This window comes from Anser cygnoides, chromosome 3 (assembly GCF_040182565.1).
Source record: "Anser cygnoides isolate HZ-2024a breed goose chromosome 3, Taihu_goose_T2T_genome, whole genome shotgun sequence".
Classification (NCBI taxonomy): Eukaryota; Metazoa; Chordata; class Aves; order Anseriformes; family Anatidae; genus Anser; species Anser cygnoides.
In genome coordinates this window covers 122665095-122689456 of record NC_089875.1, presented here as the reverse complement: position 1 = coordinate 122689456, position 24362 = coordinate 122665095, and the positions used below count along the sequence as shown (strand labels likewise).

The window sequence follows — 24362 nt, the reverse complement described above, 5'->3', positions numbered from 1 at the left end:
CTCCATTCACCACAACTCTCTGGGCCCGGCTATCCAGCCAGTTTCTAACCCAGCGAAGCGTACGCCAGTCCAAGCCCCGAGCAGCCAGTTTCTCGAGGAGAATGTTGTGGGGAACGGTGTCAAAAGCCTTACTGAGGTCAAGGTAGACCACGTCCACAGCCTTTCCCTCATCCACCAAGCGCGTCACTTGGTCATAGAAGGAGATCAGGTTCGTCAGGCAGGACCTGCCTTTCATAAACCCATGCTGACTGGGCCTGATCGCCTGCTTGCCCTGCAAGTGCCGCGTGATGACCCTCAAGATAATCTGCTCCATGAGCTTTCCTGGCACTGAGGTCAAACTGACAGGCCTATAGTTCCCCGGGTCTGCCCTCCGGCCCTTCTTATAGATGGGCATCACATTGGCTAGCCGCCAGTCAACCGGGACCTCCCCCGATAGCCAGGACTGCCGATAAATGATGGAAAGCGGCTCGGCCAATACACACGGGAAGTTTATTACTTAAGTAATAAGAAGCATGAAATCGCTCGCACGCCATATGCTGGCAAGGTCTCTTCAAAAACCTTTTGTGTGGAATGGGCTAAGGGAGCGCTCTGAGAGGAAGCTCCATTTTCAGCATAGCCCGCTCTCGCACATATTCCATCAGAAGGGCTCTGAAGGAGCGGCACCGGCAGCAGGGCTGCTGCTGGTTGGCCTCCCACTCACCCTCGCGAGGCTCCTGGCAGGCAGCAGGAGTAAGCCAAGCACCAGCTCCTGGCCGTGTCAGCTCACAGTAACAAAGACGAGCTGCCCCGAGGCCTCACAAAGGGAAGGCAAGCAGCTAGCAGCCGCAGCACTGCACGTGCTCCCAGCTGCTGCTGCTATGGGTAGGAGATGCATCCCTTGCGGCTCAGGACTCATTTATTAACAGAGAAATAAAATCCTTCTGATCTGAGAATGAAGATCACAATCTCTAAATCTCTCCCCCTTGCTCTTTCTTTAAGCTGCTCTCCTTATGAGGTTTCATAACAGCACTGATTTAGATCTCCCTTATCTGTGATCTTAATGAATAATTTCAAATACCTGCAGGCTCTCTTGGTAGCGTACTAAAACTATGACACTTACATGGTGCAAGGATCAAGGTACACAAACTCTCCAGGAACTGGGACTCCTCCAAATGAACCTTACTAAATATATTTACCTGGTCTGCTGAGTCTGCCTTGGCAATTCTCAAGGCCCAAGGGGTGATGCAAGCCCCTGCACCCAGAACAGGGAGACCCGGGTATAGCTGTGAGGCCAGCACAGCACCAGGACCCCAAGGCGACCTACTGGCTGGCTGGGCAATACAGCGTGTTGCTTTTGCAACTGCTCAACAGCTTGCTTTTTAGAACAGCACTCCCTTACTTTCTCTTAGGCAGAGAAATGAACTTGACATGTGGGTGGTGAAGAAGCAGGTAAGTGCAAATGCAGTATTACAACAGAAACAGTTATCTCTTAACAGCCCCTCTGGAACAAGAGAAGGAAACCAGCTCCTACAGTCCATCTCCTATTTTTTTCAGGCCTCCTAATTTCCTCAGACTTTTGTCTTCAAGCAAAAGGAAAAAATCCCTATTTTTCCCAAGTTATGTTTATCCACCCCAACCTTTCAACCTGCCTGCTCTACAACGTAGCTGATTTATTTTCCTGCTGCCACCTGAATGGTTTACCCAGCTGTGATGTTTGCTGGGTTTGAGGACAGCAATACTGATACTCAGTATTGGTTAAGGTGATTTTAAGAAGATCAGTTAAAAAGATCAACCTACTCCCTGAGGAATAATAGCACTGCAGCTGCATCAGCATGGTGCTAATTGGTTAATGAGGGAGCTACACCTTTCAACAAAAGATCTAGGAAAACAATCTGGTTGATATAACACAAACAGTTAAAAACAACAAAGCATAGGATTAAAGGCTTTTCTCTCCTCAAATGTTGCTCCTTAAACAATACTGATCAAAGCTTGGTTTTTACCTGTTTTTGTTTTCCAGCTCTGCTATCAGCTGTCTTTGTTGTTTATTGGCATCAAAGTTGAAACCCAGGTCTGTTGGTGGGCGAGGCTGGTGGATGGAGAACAGAGAAAAATTAAACACAGTATTCATTACCTGTTAACCACATATGACACTGTTTGGATCCAGTCCCATGTTTTCTGACTGCCACAGTACAATACTAACAGCCCAGATTGCAAAGCTATTAAAAAAGCTGTGCTGAGATGGACTACTGGGGTACATCTGATCACGGTGTCTCAGAAATACTGCTTTAGGACTCATGAAATCATAGGACTCTGGCTATGGGTACCTCTGCCTACGCTATGAATCATCTGTTAACACCATCAGTCTGAGGAATTTTATTTGTCATTTTTTAAAAGACCTTCAGAAAAAAATGCAGCATACCTACCTGTTCTTAAAGCACAGACAGGCTTCCCTGGGAAGAGATGCAGTTACACCTTTTATCATAAAGTCTTTTAGTGAAACACTGACCTTCCATTATGTCAGTGAATGAAGAAAAGTTAGAATAACTTACAGCCAGGGTCATGGTACCCATACCACTGCCAAACATCAGAACACACTGCTGACGGCGTGACTAACTCCTGTTCTCCATTTTCTTCTTATAATACACTGGCACAATGTAGTGTCATTAATGCTTAGAAATATTTTGACAGAAATATCTTTACAGCAAGGTCTTCAAACAGCTTCTGCAGCAAGCTGATACCAATTTCTCGTGCTTTCTCTAGGTCCAATTTCTCCCCTTCTTCCAATTCATCAACTCAGCAGTGACGCTGGGGTTAAATGAAGTCTTTCAGTGCTGTTAGCTTTTGTGGATTCAGCGCTAACTAAATGTGAATCGAGGTTCACTGCCTCTTTGTGTTTGGCACACTTTTCACCAGCAGCCATCACCACCACTGAGAAAAGCACTGCGCAATTAAACAAGGATTTGTACTTTGTGGGAGAACCTGTTAGCAGCTGGGCTGCAGGATGAAGAAGCCGGTTACAAGGACTAAGAATGGAAAGAGAATTATAGGGTCTTGTCCTGGTTCAGTGCATTTCGCCAGCGGAATCCTAAGATGCTGCTTAGGAGATCCCATGCAACTCAAAACCATCCTGGCCATCAGACACAAGAAGTTCTCCTTGGGAGAACTTGGAGCTGGGGAGACATCTTTCACTGGGGACACGTCTCCTTGGCTGAGGAACAAGGCGGTACATAGGGTCTGCTTTTGGCACCGGGTCATTACTGCCTCTGATTTCCTTACTCTGGCTGTCTTTGGCTCCAGCATAGATAGGGTGCACTCATTTTGGCAGTGCAGATGACTACGGCCATGGTGCCATGCTTCTTGCCACGTCTTTGGGAAATGGGGTGTCAGTATCCCCAGAAGTGTGCTAATGGAGGAGATGCTGTGAGCGCCGCCAACCATCCCGCAGTGGCTGTGCGCTGGGACCGGAGCGAGGAGAAGGACCTCGCAGTTCAACTCTGAGCTCGTCACGTTGACGACATTACCACAAGGACGCCTCGGATGTGGCAGAACAGCCCAGAAGTGGGCAAAGGGCGCCTGGTAGTCACCGCACCGCTGGTGCCAGGACGACGGCAGGTACCAAGGCACTACGCAGCAGCTGTGCCGAGCGGCACATCTCCGGGGCTTTGTCAAGAGCTCCGAGTTTCGGCGCTCTGTTTTTGCCTTTTCATTCTCATTTGATCTCAAGATTTCAGAGATTTTCACCACAACATTTTCAGAAAGACCTCAGGTTGGGTTCCTGGTTTGAGAAAACACTTTCACAACCACTTCCGGAAAGTATTTGGTAGAAATACAGCAGATGGATGAAGAGCTCGGCATCTACTGCTGCTTCCACAAGGTGGACAGTAGCAGCACCGGGACAGAGGGGGCAGACACCGCTACGCTTTGAGCTGTTTCGCCGCGGGTACCTGGACACAACCCTGACCGCACTTCGGCTGAAGCACGGTAGCAGCTCTCTCCTTGGGCGACGCGACACTCAGGTGGTGGGGAGGTCTGTATGTGGTAAGTGAGCCTTGCTCGAGTGACACGACTACAAGCTGGTCTCTGCGCTTTCCTGAGCGATCTGATGGCTAATTCAGGAGTTTCCTAATGACGTGGAAATTGTCAGTGTGAAAGCTGCTTGGTAAGGCAGGGCCCAGGCAAGAAGAACCAAACCAGCTTGAGAGTTAAAATGAACAGTGTGAGAAAATAAAACGTAAGTACCAGAGAAACCTCAGTGCAGAAGCACCGTCCTTGGTGGCAAGGTCAGAAAGGGCCCTCTCCCCCGGCAGTGGCAGGCGCAGGGTGCACGCTGCTCCCAGACCGGGCCGGGGGGCAGAGGAGCCAGAACAGGGCCACGATGTTCAGGCGGTGCTGGGGCCTCCAGCGCAGCGTAGGCAGCAGCACTGCCACCACGCTGTCCTTCCTGAGGTGACCTCTCTGTGAAACCTCTGTCCTGTGCTGATGACGCCTGCTGTGACCGGCTGGTTCCCCCAGAACGGTGAGTCACAGAGCTGAGGTCCCGTCGTGTCCCCGTGTCCCGCTGCCAGCAGCTAGGAGGACAAGCGCAGGCGATGTGCTTCACCTGCAGCCTCCTCTGGGGCTCCTGGGGCTCCATCTGAGGCACAGGAACCTTTGTTCTGCCACGAAGGAGGACTGTGCCTATGAAAACAGCCTTCTCTTTAATCCCTTTCTTCAGAAACCCTGTCCAAAGCCTGAAATCACCCTCATGACCTAAAGTACTCAAGCCCTCAGGAGCAAAGACAAGACTGCAGAGGAACCTGAGCCCGTATTACCACTGTCCCATTTCACCTGCGTGGTCTCTGAGAGGAGGCACATCCCACATGCTGCTCGCTCAAATGTCACAAGCCGAGAGGTCATTTGGAAACTGTGCAGTGTGTATTTCGTATGACAATTCAGTATTTTCTTATTTGTTCTATTGCTTCGAAGAGTCCAGTTAAGTTTTAAACGTAACTCCAAGTCACTGAATTGCTGGGGTTTGAAAAGACCTTTTAAAATGTCTAATATAACACCCCTACTCAAAGCGGAGTCAAGTAGAGCGTGGTACTCAGGACATCACAGAATGACAGAATCACAGAATGGCTGGGGTTGGAAGGGACCTTAAAGATCATCCAGTTCCAACCCAAACCATTCACCTCCCCCCAGCCCAGGCTGCCCCCAGCCCCATCCAGCCTGGCCTTGGGCACCGCCAGGGATGGGGCACCCACAGCTTCTCTGGGCAATCAGTGACCGCGCCTCACCACCTTCATAGTAAATGATTTCTTCCTTACACCTAATCTAAACCTACCCTAATTAGTTTAAAGTCATTACCCCTTGTTCCATCTCCCCACTCCCTGACAGAGTCCCTCCCCAGCTCTCCTGCAGCCCCCTTTAGGTACTGGCAGGCCGTTGTAAGGTCTCCCCAGAGCCTTCTCTTCTCCAGGCTGAACAACCCCAACTCCCTCAGCCTGTCTGTAGGAGAGGTGCTCCAGCCCCTGGATCATCTCTGTGGCCTCCTCTGGACTCGTTCTGTGTCCTTGTGCTGGGGACCCCAGAGCTGAACACAGTAAGCGTACATCGTCCAGCTGTGTTTGAATATATCCAGGGGAGGAGACTCCACAACCTGTAGGGGCAACCTATTGCAGTGTTTGAGCACCCTTGCCATTTGGAAGCTTTTTCTTCTGTTTAAATGGAATTGAGCTCACGTCCATTGCCCTTCAGAGGGCACCACTGAAAAAAGTCTGGCTCCGTCAGCTGAGTTGCCACCATCATGCAGAAATAGATAATAAGCCTCATATGAGTCTTCTCAAGGCTAAAGAAACCCAGAAAAAAAAAATCAGGCTGCCAATTGTTCACCAACATCTAAACCTCCCAAGCTCTCGAATGGCATCTGATGCTCAGCCTGAACATTTGCAAAGGGGATGCCTATGCTGGTGACTTAAAAAGCACCAGGCAGAGGCACTGGAACTTGATCACCCACATTAGCAGATATTTAGTATGGCCCCTGACATATTTTTAGCCCAGCCTAGCTATCTCTCTGAGAAATTCTCAGCATGGTTTGGGATTTACCTTAAGCTGAGAACCATCTGCAACAGGTGGTTTGTAGCAGCTGCACTGTTCGGGCGGGTGAGAGAGCGCAGTATTATAGATGCGGGCACTAGAAGTGTTTGATAAGTATGCTATACACAAAGCCTGAGTGTCTATTGTACGCTGAGGAGTGCTCCGGTCTTGAGAAATCGCACTTCTCTCTCACCTAATCTGTGCTACATTGTGGAGTCAGGAGAAGAAGAGTCTAAATTCTTGCATACCCAGAAAGTAAGAGTATCAGGGCGCCACGGACAGCACTGAGCCTGTTAGAAAAAACAACAGAGGCACAAGTCTAATTGCTAGCACGCCTGTCCAGAAAATGTCTGACAATTCTAAATATATCTGACCTTGACTGGGTAATAAGACACAGCCCCGGTGCCAGCCTCCTTAATGAACAGGCATCCTGGGAGGCCGCACGCTCCATCCTTCCTGCCAGCAGGAGTGCAAGGTGCAGCCTCGTGCCTGAGAGCACCCCTGGGATTTCTATTTGTGCTCTCTGGGTTAGGCTTTATATAAAACAACAATGACAACAAAAAAAAAAAAACAACATGATGGTCTAATATTAAAAAACTTTAACTGTCCAGGACACGTAACTTACAATCTTGGAATAAAAACTCTGTTTAAAAAACTGATGGCAGACAACTTAGATATTTCAAGTAGCTGGGGTGTGAAGAAATTCATCAGGGCACTTAGTTTTTCGTACTTACATAAACCCAAAGCAACCTCAGAGCTTTCATGTTCGCCTCCAAAAGCACTACGTTTCTTAAGGCGACGCTCCGGAGGCCAGAACAGGGTATCCATAAAGCTCACATCTGCAAACAATGTACGAAGGAACTAACAACTACAGACCACTCGGCTTAACCTTAGTTCCTGGAGAGAAAACACATAATAGAACTGCTTGGAAGTACTTAGAAGATAGGCTAAGTAACAGTCTACATAGAGTTTTAAGAAGAAATCATGTTACAGCAAACTACTCGCCTTCCATAGAAAAAATATAATCCTGCGTATAGGAGAAAAACTATTAATGATACACTTTCACTTCAGCCATGCTTCTGACATCCCCTTATGGGTTTTACAGCTTTTCTCTTAGATCTGGTAACATTAAATATTTTCATTAATATCATAGAAGATGGAATAAAGTATTTGCTTCACATTTGCAGACTGTATCACACTGTGACAAGCTCATAGGACTTCAGAGGACACAATTAAAATATAAAATCACATGAGAACTTCTAGAAATGGTTTGAAGAAATAGGTTGCATTCTATCAAGACAAGCGCAAACTCTCATATTTACTTTTAACCTGTCAATTGTATAAACACCTGCATAAAGGCAGCAGTTCTGCAAAAAAGGATCTGCAAATCAGAGTGGTTTGCAAACCAAACGTGGTCAGTAACATCGTGCTTTTGCAGAGTCCTGGAATGGGTTGTTCGAAACAGGTGGTGCTGTGTGCTATAATGCATGACTTACCCCTGTTCTCTAACCCAGGTGAGCTACTGTTTCCAGCCTGAGTGTAATTCAAAAAAAGCTAAGAGTTAACTGGAGCAAACAGGGTGAACAAGAATGACCAGAGGTCTATAAATAATGACAATGAGGAAAGTCTGAAAGACTGAAGAGAGTAAAAGAAGGAGAGGAGACAACATAAGAAATTTTAAATATACAATGCTTATTGCAAAGAGGAAAGTGATATATTATTCTTCATGTCCCCTGAGGTAGGAGAATGCTTAGTGGGCTCAAACCAAGCAAGGAATAATTATGTTAAGATTCAGGAAAATCTTTTTATCGGTAGATGAACTTACAGATTGGAACAAATTGCCTCAATGGACTCCATCTGGAGTGGACTCCATCCACTATTTGTTTTTGTTTTTTTAAATTACTTGGCTAAGCGTCTGCCCAAGAAGGCTCATGCAAAGCTGAACTGGCCCACAGTAGGCAATGCCTGCAGCTAGCCCGCCGTCACTCAAACGCAGCAGCCACCGACCCAACGGGGCGCTCCAGCTTTTATCGATGCGAGTGCTGACTGCAGGTAAAGCATCTACATCTATAGCATCAAACTATTACTTGCATAGAGATAAGGGGTACGATCGGATTTTAAAAAGCCATGTTCAGCTTTAATTTTCACACTTCAGAGCAAGGCTGTTTGTTTTGCCATTTCCACCCTCTACAGATTCCTCACAGGTCACTGTTCTCTTACAAAGGATGCAAGAGAAAAACTTCCTTTAATCGATAAACAAAGCTAGGTAGCTTTGTTCTCTCTATTTAAATCCAGTTTGGAAACGCATCAACTGCTGCTTCCATAGCTGCAACTTTTTTCTGAGTATTTTTTCCTGCAGTATTGTAAACAGGAATGTCTGAGAACATATGATAAATAATAATCCTATCTTAAAAAACTAAAGTCATCTTTCTTCTAAGATACCCTCAGAATGTCCTATACCTCATATTTCTATCAAATCTAAAGGTATTAGAGTTCTCTATTTTCAACCTTGTGAATCTAGAATCATCAGCCTAGATCGTAGAATGGTTTGGGTTGGAAGGGGCCTTAAAGATCATCTAATTCCAACCCCCCCTCATAGGCAGGGACACCTCCCACTAGAGCAGGTTGCTCAAAGATAGATATATTACAGTTGTTTGAATAAACAACTTCCACTCTCTTCTGTTTTGATTCAAGTCATTTTTTAACTTTCTCCTTTAAAGCCAGAAAATCTGACTCCCAGGCACCTTTCTGCTCCCACCACCTCTCCAGCCCTTTGATTAGGTTTTCTCTTTCAGTCTTCCTTTTTTCTCTGTTATAATTCTGGTTACGGGTCTCCTTTCAGACTGATTTATAAACCTCTGAAGACCTGTGAGGAAAACCACATTATTTCACAGAAACTAATAAAATATTTGACCATCACATTGGCAGTAACAAAGAACTGCTTTTAACCACAAACTTTTTTTTTTTTCAGTTCTTTCTATGATGGGAAGAAGCCTTTGTGTTTAGGTTGCAATTTTGGGTGACTTTCCTAGTAGCTCAAGAACTGCATTTATTTCATTTTTTTTCTCTAGCTGCCTAGAGCCTGGTAGTCTTAAAGCAGACAAACTTTGCAGTACCCGTGCAATATCTGCCATTCTACCCACGAACACACCTGAGATCCAAACACAGCATGCTGGGCACGTGTATTCACCTTCTCTCACAGATGGGAAGTCATTTAAGTAACTGAGAACCTCCTGTCAGTCACTTTGCTCACAGAATCAGCAGTCTCAATCATTCCTTGAGTCACTGCTGATCGGTAATCCCCCGGATTGTTTTACACCTACCCAGGAAATGCCACTATTTTCTCTGTGACAGGCAAGTAGCTTCCTGCGGCCCATAAGGAAAAATGCAGCGTCGCAATGAAAGAATTTACCAGGGACATGGAGACCTGACAGTTTGTCGCTACTTTTCTCAAGCCTAGGTGACTGCAGGTTACTTTACAGAGTGAAGGGCTTAACGAACTTTTGCAGCTATCTCTGGAAGTCACCGCTCTTCTGAAAACAGCGGGTTTCATGGGTGAGGGAAGTATTTTTCAGGGTAGAATGATTCTGAAAAGTGGCCGAGGTGCTGGTGGACGCCGTGTGGGACCTGTTACTGGCCTAAGGGTTTCCAGTTAAGTTCATATATGAGCAGTGCATCACACCTCGCGCTTGCAAATATTTCAAATGCATGTTCTGAATACTACTATTAGGAGATAACATTATGTATGACAATAGAAAGTATGAGATATCATTCAAATGTGCAAATACCAACCCGGGTTTCATGCTGGACAGCCTGTATTTCTTCAGCGAATAAATTCCTCCAGAACACAGGGAAGGAAACCTGCCTATAGTCACTGCTCTCATTGCTGCCCAGCATTTTATTATCAACAAATTCTTACTGTCAGAGCTTTCAGTAGTGTCTTGGGTACATGGTACAGGATTGCAATAGCAAATGCTATTCTTGTAAATCCAGAAAGTATTTATTAGAGCATTTGCATGTTCCTAATAACTACCTAGATGAAAGGTACCTGTCCTCTCTGTGAAATCATGTGTGGTTCTTAAATCCTCTGCACTGAAAAATAAAAATAAAAAATAAAAACAAACAATCCAAAACATTCACTTACTAGTCAGCACTCTTACATTTGCACTCCATCTCGCTGGGCAGGTATGAATGACTTGTGTCTTTCAAGATTTATTGCTGCAATTCCTCTCTTTAAAAAGCCTAGCGGTTTCAGCTCCCTACCTGGCCAGCAGCACTGAGCACCAGGGACATATCCCCTTTCTACACTCAATGTCATTGCACCAGTGTGAGATGTAAGGCCTTCAAAGTTACTACAACAAACCCCCAATCCCTACTTTTAACATTTGTATAAGAAAATGAACAGTTTAGATATTTTGTCCCATGTAGCTTTCCTTCTCCGTGAGGAGTAAGCATCTCAGAAAGAGAATAATCCTGTTATGGCATAGACGCAACGTGGAGATCTTTTCTTGGCCCTCTTGGACACAGCCCACAGTTTTCTAACATGGGTTCCTGAGGCACTAATACAGCATAACCAAACCCCAAAATGTTATAGATCCGTGCAGAAACAATCTACAAAGTTTATTCAGAGTAAAAGCATTCTGAAGTATGGCAGAGTGTGAAAAGAAAAAAGACTTTTTGATACAGTGAATTGTAACACAGGTCTCCAGTCCTATACCACAGAGCAGCAAGACCAAAGCCACAGCTTTTTGAGCTGGAGACTAACATCTTATAAGGAAAAAAGGAAAAAAAAAAGAAAAGAAAAAAAAAGTTTCACAGCTAAGCAAACTCTCCAACATGACTGAAAGTGTGATCACCATCATTTTCTGCTGTCCTGGTGCTCAGCATGAATACTGAACTCTTACAAGTTCTGAGGATCATCGAAATGGCAAGCCCCATCCTCTCCCAGCAGTAAAATTCCTAAGATGATCGTAAAATCTACTTAAAATCCTTAATATCACATAGGAACAGTACAACCTGCTAGCACTGTACTTCAGTTTTCCTGTGAATAGGGCATTAAACTTGAGCACCATGCTGGACTTTCCAGCTGGACTGGTATTCGCCACAAGGAGCCTTCAGACCTCAGCTACAGTACACCTTTTTGGGTGAAAGCAGAGGATTTAATGAGACTTTTTAATCAAGCCCCCAGAAGCCAGTTTGGCAACTGCGCTCCTCCATCACCTGAATTTGGAAGAAACTGTCAAAAACCTCTAAAGCTTGCTTCCTGTGGGCATCGGCTTCCCAGTTCCTTGGTGCAAGGACTACACCGTGTCATGGAAAGCCTGCACCAGTATTTTACCTGCCCATCACTGTGGTGTCACAGTGTTCTTTGTGATCAAGACAGAAATAGAAACAAATAACAAAAATGGTTCATATAACTACTGTATCCAGAAGAAAAGAAGATCCAGGAATGAGGCTGTGGATTTATCCTGGAAAGATGTACAACAGAAAATCTGATTTACTTGTTCTTTCTTTATTTAAAAAACATGTATGAAATATTACCTAATGCCTAAAAGAAGAAAAATTAGATGAAGAGAATATTACAAATATTATTTAGGTTGTAGGTACAGTAGATTTAATGAGATGAGATGAGATGATGATAGGCTTTTAGTATTGCTTCATGCTGAGGGAAGAAGAGCAATCACATACTGTTTTCAAAAAAGAGCAATATGCGCAAGAACCTAATTATCGTAACTCATCCACATAACTCAACCTAATTACCCACTCACCCATAATTGAGTATTTTCTCATATTTATTAGGTGCTCATGCTTTTCTTAGCACGGCTGCACAGGTCAGCAGAGCCCTGCCAGGAGCGCGGTGTCCCTGTGTCCCCCTGCTCCTGCCGAGTGCCACGGGGCGCCGCTGGCTGCGGCGGGGCTCTCGCCATCAGTCCGTGGGGAGCAGCAGGCACTTCGGCTCATGGCCCAGACACCGACCTCCGCTTGTAGGAATCAGCCTGCCCAGGTACAGCAGCAGAACCCCAGGAGGACCTGGGAGTGTGCTAACAGAGAAATGGGTGAACAAGAGCGGAGGCAGAGCAGGTGGCAGGAGGTGGGAGAGGAGACGAAGGAGGCTTTGGCTTGACGAGAGGGAGGTAGTGTAGGACACCAACGACAGAGGGCCTAGGGTTGCCTTGTACAAATGGCTGTATATATGTGCACTTAGACTCACCAAATCATACGATCACAGAATATCCCGAGTTGGAAGGGACTCACAAGGACCATCGAGTCCAGCTCCTGGCTCCACACAGGTTCCCCAGAAATCACACCAAGCACCTGAGAGCGTTGTCCAAACGCCTTGAACTCCGGCAGGCTCGGTGCTGTGACCACTGCCCCGGGCAGCCGGTTCCAGGGCCTGGCCACCCGCTCGGTGAAGAACCTTTCCTTAACATCCAACCTGAATCTGCCCTGACACAGCTTCGTGTTGTTCCCTCAGGTCCACTCCTCCTCCCCTAAAATATACTTAACTATCCCTTCTCTTAAAAATCACCTTACGTGCAGGTTTAACTGTATTCAAGTCATATGGCAATATGGAGGTGGGACCTGATGTGTATGTGGAAGGGATTTTGTAAGAGAGAGAAGGTGAGCGGGCTGGGGACCCCAGAGGTCATTTTCAGTCTCCTGCCTTTGTCAAAAAGATAGCGCTCAACAAGAAACACCAAATTTTTTCTTACCTCAGACTGACCACCTGAGCAGATCAGCAGAGGGAGACAAACAGTTCTGCTCTTAGAAGCAGTGATTTAAATGAAGTTTGGTATTCTTTCTCTTAATTTCTTCACTTTATTCATCTAGTCACCTTCTGCTTTTCTCTTTTGCCTTCCATCTAATCGGTCTAGCGTAGCCAGCCAACACTTATTTTAATCCACAGCACTCTGCTGTGACCAAACTAGCAAGCCAAGCATAGCCCTGAGCAACTTAAATTCAATAAAAAGGATTCTGTCCTCTGAAGACTGTTTTGAAGAAAACAGGAGTAACTCAGTCAAAGCTTCTTCTGAGTGAACGCAGACTAAACTGCTGTCTACCAGTGTATAATTGCACTGGTTGCATGCCGTGAGCCTCTGCTGCACCACTAAGTAAATTACATGTATCGAGTGACAGATGATGCATTCTCCTTTCTTCTCCTCTCTCCCCATTCATTTTTCTTCTTTAAGAAGAAACAGGCTTGGATTTCAAGAATTAACTCTGAGATCCGGCTCAAAATTATTTTGGCCCAGTAAGACTTCAAGCAAAGGCTTTTCCTCTAAAAATGTTAATAGAATGTATTTGTATTCATATTACAAGTGACATTTATTACAGTAACAAGCCTGCAGAAGGCAGCTTTAACATTTTATCTAATTTGAGAAAATGCAGAAACTGATGGACTGAGTCAGATCCATCACCACAAAGTCCACTGTACAATTTCCAGCAGTGATCATTGTCAACCACTTCAAAGAAAAGAATAAACAACTTTGCATTAGGCTGTTGTATGAACAGCTTCTGCATCTGGAATCCTCTTAATTTCTAGCAGTTAGAGCATGTTAAAAAAAAAAAAAAAGCATATTATATCAGAGAAATAGGGCTGGAGAGGACATCAAGAAATAATTTTGTTCACATCAGCATATCCCCGATATTCCCAACAGACACTGGTCTGTCTTGGTTTTAAAGTCTCCAAATAGTCTATGGCTCCCTTATGGCAGTTCATTCTCAACCTCTACTTTCATTAAGGTCTAGATTCATAGAAAAATATAGGTGAGAAGGGACCTCTGGAGGTTTCCAGTCCTTGTACTGCTCAGAGTAGGGCCAATTCACAGCAGATTGCTCGAGACCTCTTCCAGCTGAGCTCTGACTATCTCCAAGGACAAAGATTCCACTTCTTCTCTGGACAACCTCTTCCAGTATTTGACCATCATCATGGTGAAATGGTTTTCCCAATATATAGTTGGAATTTCCTTCTTGTAACTACGGCCTGTTGCTTCTCTTCCTTTCACTGTGCACCTCTGCTATGTCTGGCTCACCAGCTATCAGCAACCAGCCGTAAGATCCCCCTTTGCTTCCTCTTCTCCATGCTGAACATACCCAGCCCTCTCAGCACCTCCTCCTACATCTTGTAGGACAGCCACTAAACATCCTACTGGCCTCTGGGTGCGCTCCGCTATGTCCACATCTCAAACTGTGCAGCGCAGAACCAGACACAGTAGTTCTGATGTGGCCTCATCAGTGCTGAATGGAGGGGAGAAGTCATTCTTGGCCAGAGACCCTTACCGTCCTGGCTGCACTCTTGCCAATAATGTCCTGCACGTGCTTGATTGCTGTGCTGCAAGGGCACACTCCTGGCTCCTTTTGCCCACCAGTGCTTCCAGGTCCTCTTCTGCAAAGCCGCTTCCAGCCCGAGGGCGCTCAGCCTGCAGCACTGCAGGGGGTTACCCTGTCCCGGGTGCAGGACTGGCACGTAGCTCTGTTAAACTGCATGAAGCTGTTCAGAAGACGTGCAGATGTGGTGCTCAGGGATGTGGTTTAGGTGAAGACTTGGCAGTGCTAGGTTAGCGGTTGGACTTGATGATGTTAGAGGTCTTTTCCGACCTAAATGATTCTATGATTTTATGGTTGCCAGCTCATTCCTCCAGACTGCCAAGGACTCTTGAGTTAGTACCAAACAATGATGTCCTGACATCTGTGTTACCTGTTCTAATAGTTGCTGTGCTAGTTCAAAGCCACCTGACTACTCTGCTGTACTTACCTGCCATAAAGAATATGTTACATGTGCTACAATATATGTTTACCTTCAGCAGTAAAGACTGGTGCAAACAACCCATTGGGCATCTTTGCTTTGGTCTTCTCTCTCCTGACTAATCTTCAGCATCTTGGTCTTCAGAGCGCCCTACTGATTCTGTACTGATTATCCTACTTTTGATGGTATTGAAAATCTTTTTACTACAGACTTCAGCATCCTTTGAGAAGTGCTCTTTTTATTCTCTCCGTCTCTGAATTTCCTGTTAACATTTAACCAGACATGTTTACGGGCTTTCTTGTGCGTTTCATTCAGGCAAGCTCTCCATTTCTTTAATGCCATCCTTTCCTTAGGACACCCTCCTTAGCTTTCTTACTGACCCATAAAAACAGTTTTTTGTATGGTTTTGTTTTCTTTTTGAATTTTGACACACGGCTTTCCTAGGCTTATAATACAGCATTCTTAACAGTCTCCAGGCAGCTTACAGTCTGTTTTTTTTTTGAATGATCCTTTTAGGATTTTTTCTTATTGTTTCATTTTGACATAGCTCCCTTTCTTGAAACTGAATATCTGCATACTGGATTTATTTGGCAAGCTCCCTCCTGCTGTTAAATCTAAGTGTGTGATGGTTACTAGTACAGATCAGCCAACACAGCTAACCCCACGTGAACTCACACTGGTGCACCATGTAGGACTAAATTCAGGAGGGATTCTTTTTGTGGACTGTAAAACTAGTGTTCAGGGAAACATCCTTTATTGCACTCAAATGAGTTTTTGCATCCCCCTCTGAAAAGGTATTGACTTAGTCTTTATGTGGGTAGCTGAAATCTCCCACTGCTACTTACCTGTCCCAAATTTTGCAGCTTGTCTTTTCTCACTTAACATTTCTTGATCACTACCATCATCTAATCAGGGGGGCGGTATTTCTTCTCTATTATTAAAAATTTGGAATTTCAACTGACAAGGATTCTGCAGTTCTCCTCTTTTTCTGTGATACTTTTATATTGTTACACTGTGTATGTCCTTTATGTACAATATCATTCCCTTGCCTGCATGTCCTGCTGTATCGTTCCTGTAAAGCTGGCTGCCATATACCCAATGATTATCTTTCTTTTACTGGGTCTCTGGCTGTTATATAGGGGATGTCATTTGGTCTTCCAGATTTCAATTCCATATGGGCAGAAAAAATGATTCCCTATTTTTTTTGCTTTTGAATTTCCCAGCCTCTGAATTGCTCCTCTCTTTGTTTGATATTATAAGAATAATTAAAAAAAAGGTGTGTGGCTGGCAAATCCCCGATATTCCACATCGCACAAGCAATGAACCCTCCCAAGCGAGCCCTGCAGCTGTGGCATGCAGTCCCAGGACTGCAGGTTGTTCCTCCCTGAGCTGCGATGGCCAGCTTGGACACCAGTCACACCAGGGCTGGCTAAGGAAGGGTGATCTCCTGTTGGCAAGTAATAATTAGAAGCTGCCATGAAGATGCCATGCATTTGGAAGAGTGCCTAAAACTCTGATTCCTTCAGAATATGAAAAGTATGTCTATTTTGGCTGCTATTTTTTGACTGTGAATTAACACTGGATCTAGTAAATAACCTTAGGTTCTGTGCTATTGAGCTTTGGACACGACGGAAGCACACTACTGTTACTCTCAGGTCCTTCTTTCTCTACTACATTTCTGTTCCTGATGCCTCCCTACAGGGTAACTTACCTAGATGAAAAGAAAGCAGTGGTTTATCAAAGGTGTTTGAAAGTCTTAATAAACTCTAAATGCTGCTTCCTTTACATCCAAAGAAGTTGCTTCATTTTTGACCTCTTTCAGTACTACTAAGTACACACAAACAATTTGAGGTGATTTACAGCTTTTTAAACGATTAGGATCTTTCAGAACCCATATTATGACACATTAGTTTTTGTTACTGGAAAAAGTCAAGTCATGAGTAAGAATTCTTCCACCATCTGCCAGATCGAAACTGATTCAGCACTTACTATCTCAATAGTTTTACGTGAGGACTACGTAAAATCCTCTTTTTTCATCTAAAACAGAAAATTTACACTGTCTTGCTTTAATATTCAACATGAACATAGTTTTAGTGAAACGAATGACTTCAGGAATGCAAATATACTCTTTGATTGAGATACTGTGAATTGATAGCTAAAAACATTCTAAAAGTGCAATTCTTTTTTAATTAAAGAGAAATATCTGTTCCCATCTGTACCACGAAGTCAGATCACTGGCTGATCACACGCCGAAGAAAATTACAAGACGGCATGAGCTGACCTTGCTGGAAAGGACTTGAAAGTATTTATACAGCAAGATGTAATGAAAAGATGAATGAAGACGCTGATGTTAAAATACTCCTCTTGTGACACTAATGGGTGGCAGGAAACATAAATCCTGCCACAGCGGTAAGGCAGTTAAGCGAGGTCATTCCTGCTGCCAGAGGCTGTTGAAGGCGAAGCCTGTATGTGATATGCTATCCGGATAACAGCATGTTTTGCCACAGCGACTGCCTAGAGCAGCAGCGAGGGAGCCTTGGCTGCATTTTGCTCATAGCTGTTCTAGCAGGGCTAACGACACGCGCCTCCAGCAGGCAGGCAGAGCAGCCAGGTGTTGCAATACGTGTTACGCAGCACACGCTGTGGCAACGAAAAGGGCAGCTGTAATTTGAGGGATCTCCACTGCTGCTCCGTACACACGGAGGAACAACCCTGTCATCACTGCTCTGCTTTTGTGAGGATAAAGCAACACAAAGACAGATTGCCCTGCCATTTAGACTGCAACTATTCTACTGAATTTCCATAAACTCTTAATTGCCATGATGCTCTGTGGCAAGTTTCTGTTAAAGCAGGATTTATTTTTACCAATTTAAAGCTGGTTGGGTGTTTGTTCTAATTTATTCTATAGTAAGTGACTGCAACCATAAAAATACCTCTCTCTCTTTCTGCCTTTCAGGCTCTTTCTCTCTGGAATAAATATATTCCATCACATTTGTTCCATGATTTGTTTTCCTCGGGTATCTACTTACTCATCTCTTCTCTAGACTAAGTAGGACTGATCTGCTTATTCTCTCGTCTCCCCTGACCTCGTTTCTCATCATTTGTACTGTCATTTCCTCTTCCCCAGCCGTTTGAGAAAGCAGTTTTGTGCTAGGCTAGGCGAAGAGAACGAGGCAGGCGTGCTGCTCTTGGCATCAGGTGCATGAAGAAAAGATGACAATTTCAGGGAGCCTACTAACTTTAAGCTACTAATTAAACTCTGAAAAACACCTTCCACGCATTCCATACGCAGTAAAAATAGATGAATAATAAAACCTGGAGCCGGTTCATTTACTTACTGCATTCCCAGCCTCTGCAGCCAGCCGGGCGGCGTATCTGGCAATCAGCCGGTGCTCCTCGTCCAGCCTGCCGGGGCTGTCCAGGGCGCTGCGGGGAGAAGCCACAACAGCCGTCAGCACCCGTGCCAGGGCAACAGGGGAATGGGGCATTGGTGTTGCAGGGACACAGCTACCCGAAACAGGAGTCGTACTGGAAGTAACCCGGCTCATTCCCTTTTTCATTCCCCTTCCAAAGTGGGGGCTGCTCTCGAGACCTTACATCTCGCAGCATTTCCTCCAGGACGCATACACTCTACTTTTAAATGGCTAAAATAATTAATCTTTAATAATTAACAAACTAATATAATTAGTTTTCAACAACTCATAAATACATATAATTAGGAAAAAATCAGTTTGTCTCTGAGGAGGCCCTCTGAAAACCCTTTTGGCTTACTCTGGGTGAAAAGGGTGCCTATATGAATGATGAAGGAGCAAAGCTTCATCCTCGGGGGATCTGGGGTGACAAGTGCCAAAGCAGAACAGTCACCAGGAGGAGGAATGGAGGGATGCAGCCCGGCCCGAGCAGAACATCCTCTGTCACTGAACAACATGAACTAAAACGCAACCGTCACTTTGGAAGTCAGCCTGACAAAACCCAACCGTGCAGAACACAGTGATTTGAGACTGGGTCCTTCACACCTCAGCTAGCAGAGGATGAAACAACCGCAGCTGCCCTGCATCGCCCCGCGCAGACAGCCTGTAGCTGTCTTGGAAATGGTGCTGAAAGGGATGCTAAAAATATTTCCCCTGATCATCAGCAACCGTGACAGCACCATCAAGTGACAGACGAAACAGACACGAATACTGAAAAAGGACAAGTGGGGTCGAGACAAGAGGTGCCCGGTCCCCGAGATCAGGAGGTGGACAGCAGCACCCAGACCTTCCTCACAGCCAACGTGAGCATCATCCCGTCTGCGTGTGCGGGCTGTGATCAGACTGGGACTCCAGTTAGTGCCGGGAGCACTGACCTAGTCGCTAGCACTCACAAATAACTGCCTTTTAACTATACACACACGGAACAAACGGTAACTTTCAAGCTGCAGTAACTGAAATCAGCCCGCGTTAAGATCCACTAGCAATGCAGTTTTGTGGCATAGTGGCTTTGCCACCACAAAACACCAGTGGAGAGCCACAGGAAAAGCAGCTTCCTAAGACAACATCAGACTGAACTATTTGATAGTTGCTTGTTGTCTTTTTTTTTTTTGTTGCACAAAAGATTTCCATCACAGTCTCCCTTTAATAGGGAGCCAGTGAATTAGTTATATAAACCAAAACATCATTAGCTGAAAATCAACATTAACGTGGAAATGAGCAATGTGTTTCATGATCACAGCCCTCCGAATGCTATCCTTGATGTTTCATGTGGGATTCATAAATACCTTGTTGGCAGCCTTAAATTACACGGTGCTGTACCTGTATGCATTTGCAATGAAATTCAGGATCAGAATCACACCGCAAAAAAACAGCGGAGAAAAAGAGATACATATCTAACACACAATAAAAGCTACTTTCAGTCCCCATTACCACTTTACAAGATAATTTACATTTCTTTAAGCCTAATTTCACAGATTTATGCTGACATTATTCAAAGAACCAAACCTATGTTGTATAAATTATGTTTATATAAAAACACAGATATACCTTTGTAAAGCCAAATTTAACAAATTGAGCTCTTTTGAGACTCAAAGTCAGTCTGTGTTTGAGATGGCACAGAAACAACGCACTGAATTTGACAGATGTACTACTACAATTTACACAGATGGGGTCCAGATTATTATAAATTACAGCACTACGCCTCCGTGTTTGGCCTGCTGGGGATTAGTGTGAAGGCACTCGGCTCTCAGCAAGCACCAAATAGTGCAAAGGAAGGAACTGGTGAAAGGTGAGATAAAACAGTGGGAAAAGAGAAGTAAAAGAACAAAAAATGGAGTCTTTACACCAGGCTTGGTGATCTCACCTCATGCTAATTTTTTATTTTTATTTTTTGAAGGCGAACTATTTTTCCCATCCCACTTGCTGCATTTGATACTGGTTTTGGTCAGATCACCTCTGTAATTTAGTCTGCTCAAGTTTTCCTGCTGTTACAGGAATACAAACCATCCCATCCCATTCACCCTCCCATAAACTGCTATCTCCTAATACCTCTCTCAGTTCCTGGACCTACTGCCTCCTCTTACCTGAGTGACAATATTAGACAGTAGTTACTGACAATTTCTTACCTTCCCAAGGAAATGCTGTAATTATATGTGTATATATATATATATCTTTTGCTTTTAGAAATATTTTCTGTCCAGAGAGGAAGTGGAGTTCAGGAAGACCTCCTGAACCTCCTGTGTGCTCACTGACACACAACACAGGTTTAAAGTGGGATGCGCAAGGCACCCCTGCAACGCACCTCGCTGTAGGACTAACAAGGCATTAAAAACAACCTGAAAAACATTTTGGGATTCTTTACATTGCTCTGTGAAGGAAAACTCACTTCCTTGTAGTTCTCAGGGGGACAGGAAAGGGAGAAAACAGGGAGGATAACCCTGGCTGCAGCCCAGAGCTCAGAAGGGAGGAGGGCACACGAAGGAGTTCGGAGATTTGCCAGGCGGCAGACTTTTGGAAAGGTAATGCCATAGATTTCCCTGTCCTAAAAATACTGTCTGGTCTATTTTGATAACTTTGTGCTACTTACAGAGCACTGATTAGTCAAACCGTGAGGTCTCCCGCTTCCCCCTTTGAGCCAGGCAGTACCTGCCACCCTGTGAAAGGGCCGGAGGGGCTGGGGCAGCGCGCTTCTGGCGAGCTCCAGCCTCGGAACAACCGCGGGTGGACGCGGAGCAACCGGGGCCACAGGGGGAACCCCTGGGGCAACAGGGAGAGCAAAGGGGGCTTGGCAGGACAAAGCAGCTCTTTTCTGCCAGGGTCGTCCCCTGCTCCAGCTGGGCAGGTCGATGCGTAAATGCTGGAGTTAACCCGAAGGTGAGAGCGGGGGCACCGGCAGGAGGACCGGGGCAGGGGCAGGGGCCACTCAGAAGCCTGCACTTCTGTGGGCTTAAAGCTCACGTGAAGCCATACCCAGGGGAAAAAAAACAAACATCCACTCAGGGGCAGATGTAGTCTGCAAAGGGAAAGCCGAGATGGCAGTGCCCTGCTGTCAAACACTAACACAGAAACAAGCTCAGACAGCCCAACTACTGCCCAGGGCTGGGGGACTGGTGAAGGGTGCAGGAGATGGTCAGACACGGTGGGAGCTTTGAGATCTTCAGCTCCTTGCAAAACTGCTTCGGAGTTCACGATGCAGAGAAGGGGCAGAGGGCAGCAAGCAGAAGGCTTGGTTTATTCTTCCAGCACTGAGTCGAAGGTCCAAATGTCCCAGGTGCCAGGAAACGATGCGAGGAAACAGTCTCAAATTGTGCTAGGGGAGGTTTAGATGGAATATTAGGCAGAATTTCTTCATGGAGAGGGTGGTGAGGTGTTGGAACGGGCTGCCCAGAGCACCGGTGGAGTCCCCATCCCTGGAGGCATTTAAGAGATGTGTGGACGTGGCTCTGTGATGGGACTTCGTAGGTAAGGCTGATGGTTGGACGTGGTGGCCCTGAAGGTCTCTTCCAGCCGAGGTGATTCTGCGATTCTAGTGGTGACCCAAGAGTAAGCATCCTGGGGATAAAATTTCTTCAAGGAAAGCGATTTTCTCTTTTCACTCTGCTTTAAAGTCAGTGGCGCTGCAGGCAACTGTGGTTTCAGAGAGTCGGGATTTTAAAGGAAACCAAATCAAAGCAGCCACGCATCTAACTAGCCATCTGTCCGTCTATAGCAACTGACCAAAAGTAAAACACAGAAACGTGGTGGCCAGCTATTCTGCAGGAAACGCAGAATACAGAATACATAAAAATAATGACACTTCCAGTAGGGCCACTTAATGTTTTTCAGGTGAAAAGCAGAGCTGGCATAGAAGCTCCACGCAGATCACGGAAAGGGGCAGGTGTGCCGAATGAAGGGGAATGTACGTTATGAATGCCCAGATTAAGAAATATGTAACAAGCAACTGTTCAAGTAATAACATAAAGCTCATCAGCTTTGTAAGCTTTCTAACTGTGTGCTGCACAACTCGCTGCACTCTGCAGCTGTCTTTGCCTGTGGCACATCCTTTAGGGTGGGGTTTTCTGTTAATTCTTTGGAAAGCACTTAGCTACCATAATAATACAGTCGCTGGAAAAAAAGAAAAATATATTATTGTAAAATAAATGAAGTCCACTGAGCTCTGTTTGCTATAAGCCTTATGTAGCTTTGATGGACTTTTTGGTTGGAGGACATCAGTGAATTAAATAATTCTTAATACAATGAAAAATCTCAGGGATGGAGCTGGCCATGGATTAAAGGCTCTCAAAGGCTGGCTGAAGGACGTGAAAAGATACTCGACGATAAAGAGCAAATGTAAGTGTACACAACATCAGTGACTGGAAGTGGAAGAAAAATAAGTACAAATTTGCAGCAGGGCTCTTTTTTAAGCATAATTAGTCACTGGGACAGATTTTCAGTGTGATGAGCAGCTTCTCCATCACAGGGCTCTCTGAAAGCCACATCTGTGGAGAGACAAGGTGTTAGGCTCTGCACCGCAGTAACTGGTGTGAAACATCTGAGGAGGTGCTCTGGTGGTCTCTTCTGGTCCCAAAGACCTGGCAGGAGAAGGCCCGTGATGAATGTAAGAAGAGCAGCGGGGCCAGAAGAGCAGCCCAGCAGCCTGCCTCCAGCAGCAGCCCAGAGCGGCTGCAAACAGGAGAGCACAGGAGAGGAGGCCACTGATGGCTGCTGCAGCAAGCGCTGCCTGACGTGGCACCTACTGGTGACCCCCGGTCAGAAACGGGCACGGTCTGCAATGGCTGGCTGGGGTGCACTGAGAATCTCCATACAGCCTGCCGAAAGCAGAAAGATAGTCTTTCATATGAGATTTTTTTGCCTCCCCACAACCTCTAAAAAAAAAATAAATCAAAAAAAGATCAAAAGCAGTGACAAGGGAGTACAGATTTCATCGGGAATGTGGAGAGGCATTTCCTCGTACTGACTTGGAAGACACTCCCATCCACAAAGAGAGCAGGATTAAAACTATTTTCTTTATGTTTGGCTCCTTCAAGGAGTATACTGTTACTCCGGTAACAAGCGAATTTTTTTAATTCAAAGACCTAAATGACTGAAAGCCTCTACTCCAGCTGGTTGCAACATGGCCACTATTGGCTACATCCAGTGTTTCACTCTGTCCTACACTCTGCAGGATGCAGTAACTTCTTTGTATCTCCAGATCTGATGGTTACAGTAATTGGCTGAAGGTGAGAGTCCGAAATTCCTTGGGTTTGCTGTCTTGTGAACAATATTATGGACTTTCAGTACATAGCTGGTGACAGCAGACAGCAGTGACTCACTGTCAAGAAAAAAAACTGACTTTCTCTCTTGAAAGCCAGAAAGCACTTCATCAAAACGGCAGTAGAATACAAATTTCTACATGACGGAGTGATGAAATATGACTCTAAAAACGTTATCCAGAGGATGCCAACGTGGATAAAGCAAGGCCCTTACATATAGCCCCCGGATCACTAAACCTCCTTTTCCCCTCCAGCACAACTCTGGCTCTGTAAAGGTATAATTTAATTAGGTCCAGAAGAGGAATACGGAAAAGCCCCTGGCTATGTCCTGTGATGAAACGGGAGAGCTACATTTTGGGGCTTTAGGGTAAAAGTTCTCTACACAGACACAGATATGAAATACAAATGTGCACAAATACTAAAGCTGAGAGAAAAGAAATGAATTTTTCAAAGCATTAGCGTTCTTTGGAAAGGCACAGAAAGAGACTGCCATGTTATGCAGGCCACACTGATGGGACTGAAAGAGCTTGCCTGGTCAGCTCAGGTGAGCAAAGCCAGTGACGGGGTGGGACACGTGCCTATGAGTGCATCTGAGGCGGAGAGGTATAACCAACGAGGAGGAGGAAGAACAGCGCGAGCTGCAGAATAACGTCGGCACAAAAACTAAGGGTTTTGAGCTGGCCGTGAAAAAACTTAAGGTGGAAATTAGATCGTTTCCTACTGGTGAAAAACGAGATTCCAGAACGGTCAGGAAAGAACATTTACCTTACCCGCCTGGGACGATGTTAACCAGTTTGTGTACGGGGCTCTTAGCACAGCGAATGCAGCGGGGTGGGACTG

General features: G+C 45.3%; 1 protein-coding gene across 15 annotated transcripts in view; it reads right to left on the bottom strand.

Moving 5' to 3' along the window:
* DTNB (dystrobrevin beta) overlaps nt 1–24362 on the bottom strand; it is a 207077-nt gene that overhangs the window by 71333 nt on the left and 111382 nt on the right. For 13 of the 15 annotated variants that reach the window (XM_048053413.2, XM_048053411.2, XM_066995259.1 and 10 more), the window contains 2 exons: nt 18139–18226; nt 1980–2065 (listed from right to left, as the gene is read on the bottom strand). In XM_048053413.2, coding sequence (XP_047909370.1) covers nt 1980–2065; nt 18139–18226 — 174 coding nt within the window. Of the gene's footprint in view, nt 1–1979; nt 2066–18138; nt 18227–24362 lie in introns of those variants that run through there. The other 2 variants (XM_066995268.1, XR_010830722.1) reach the window with 2 other exon arrangements.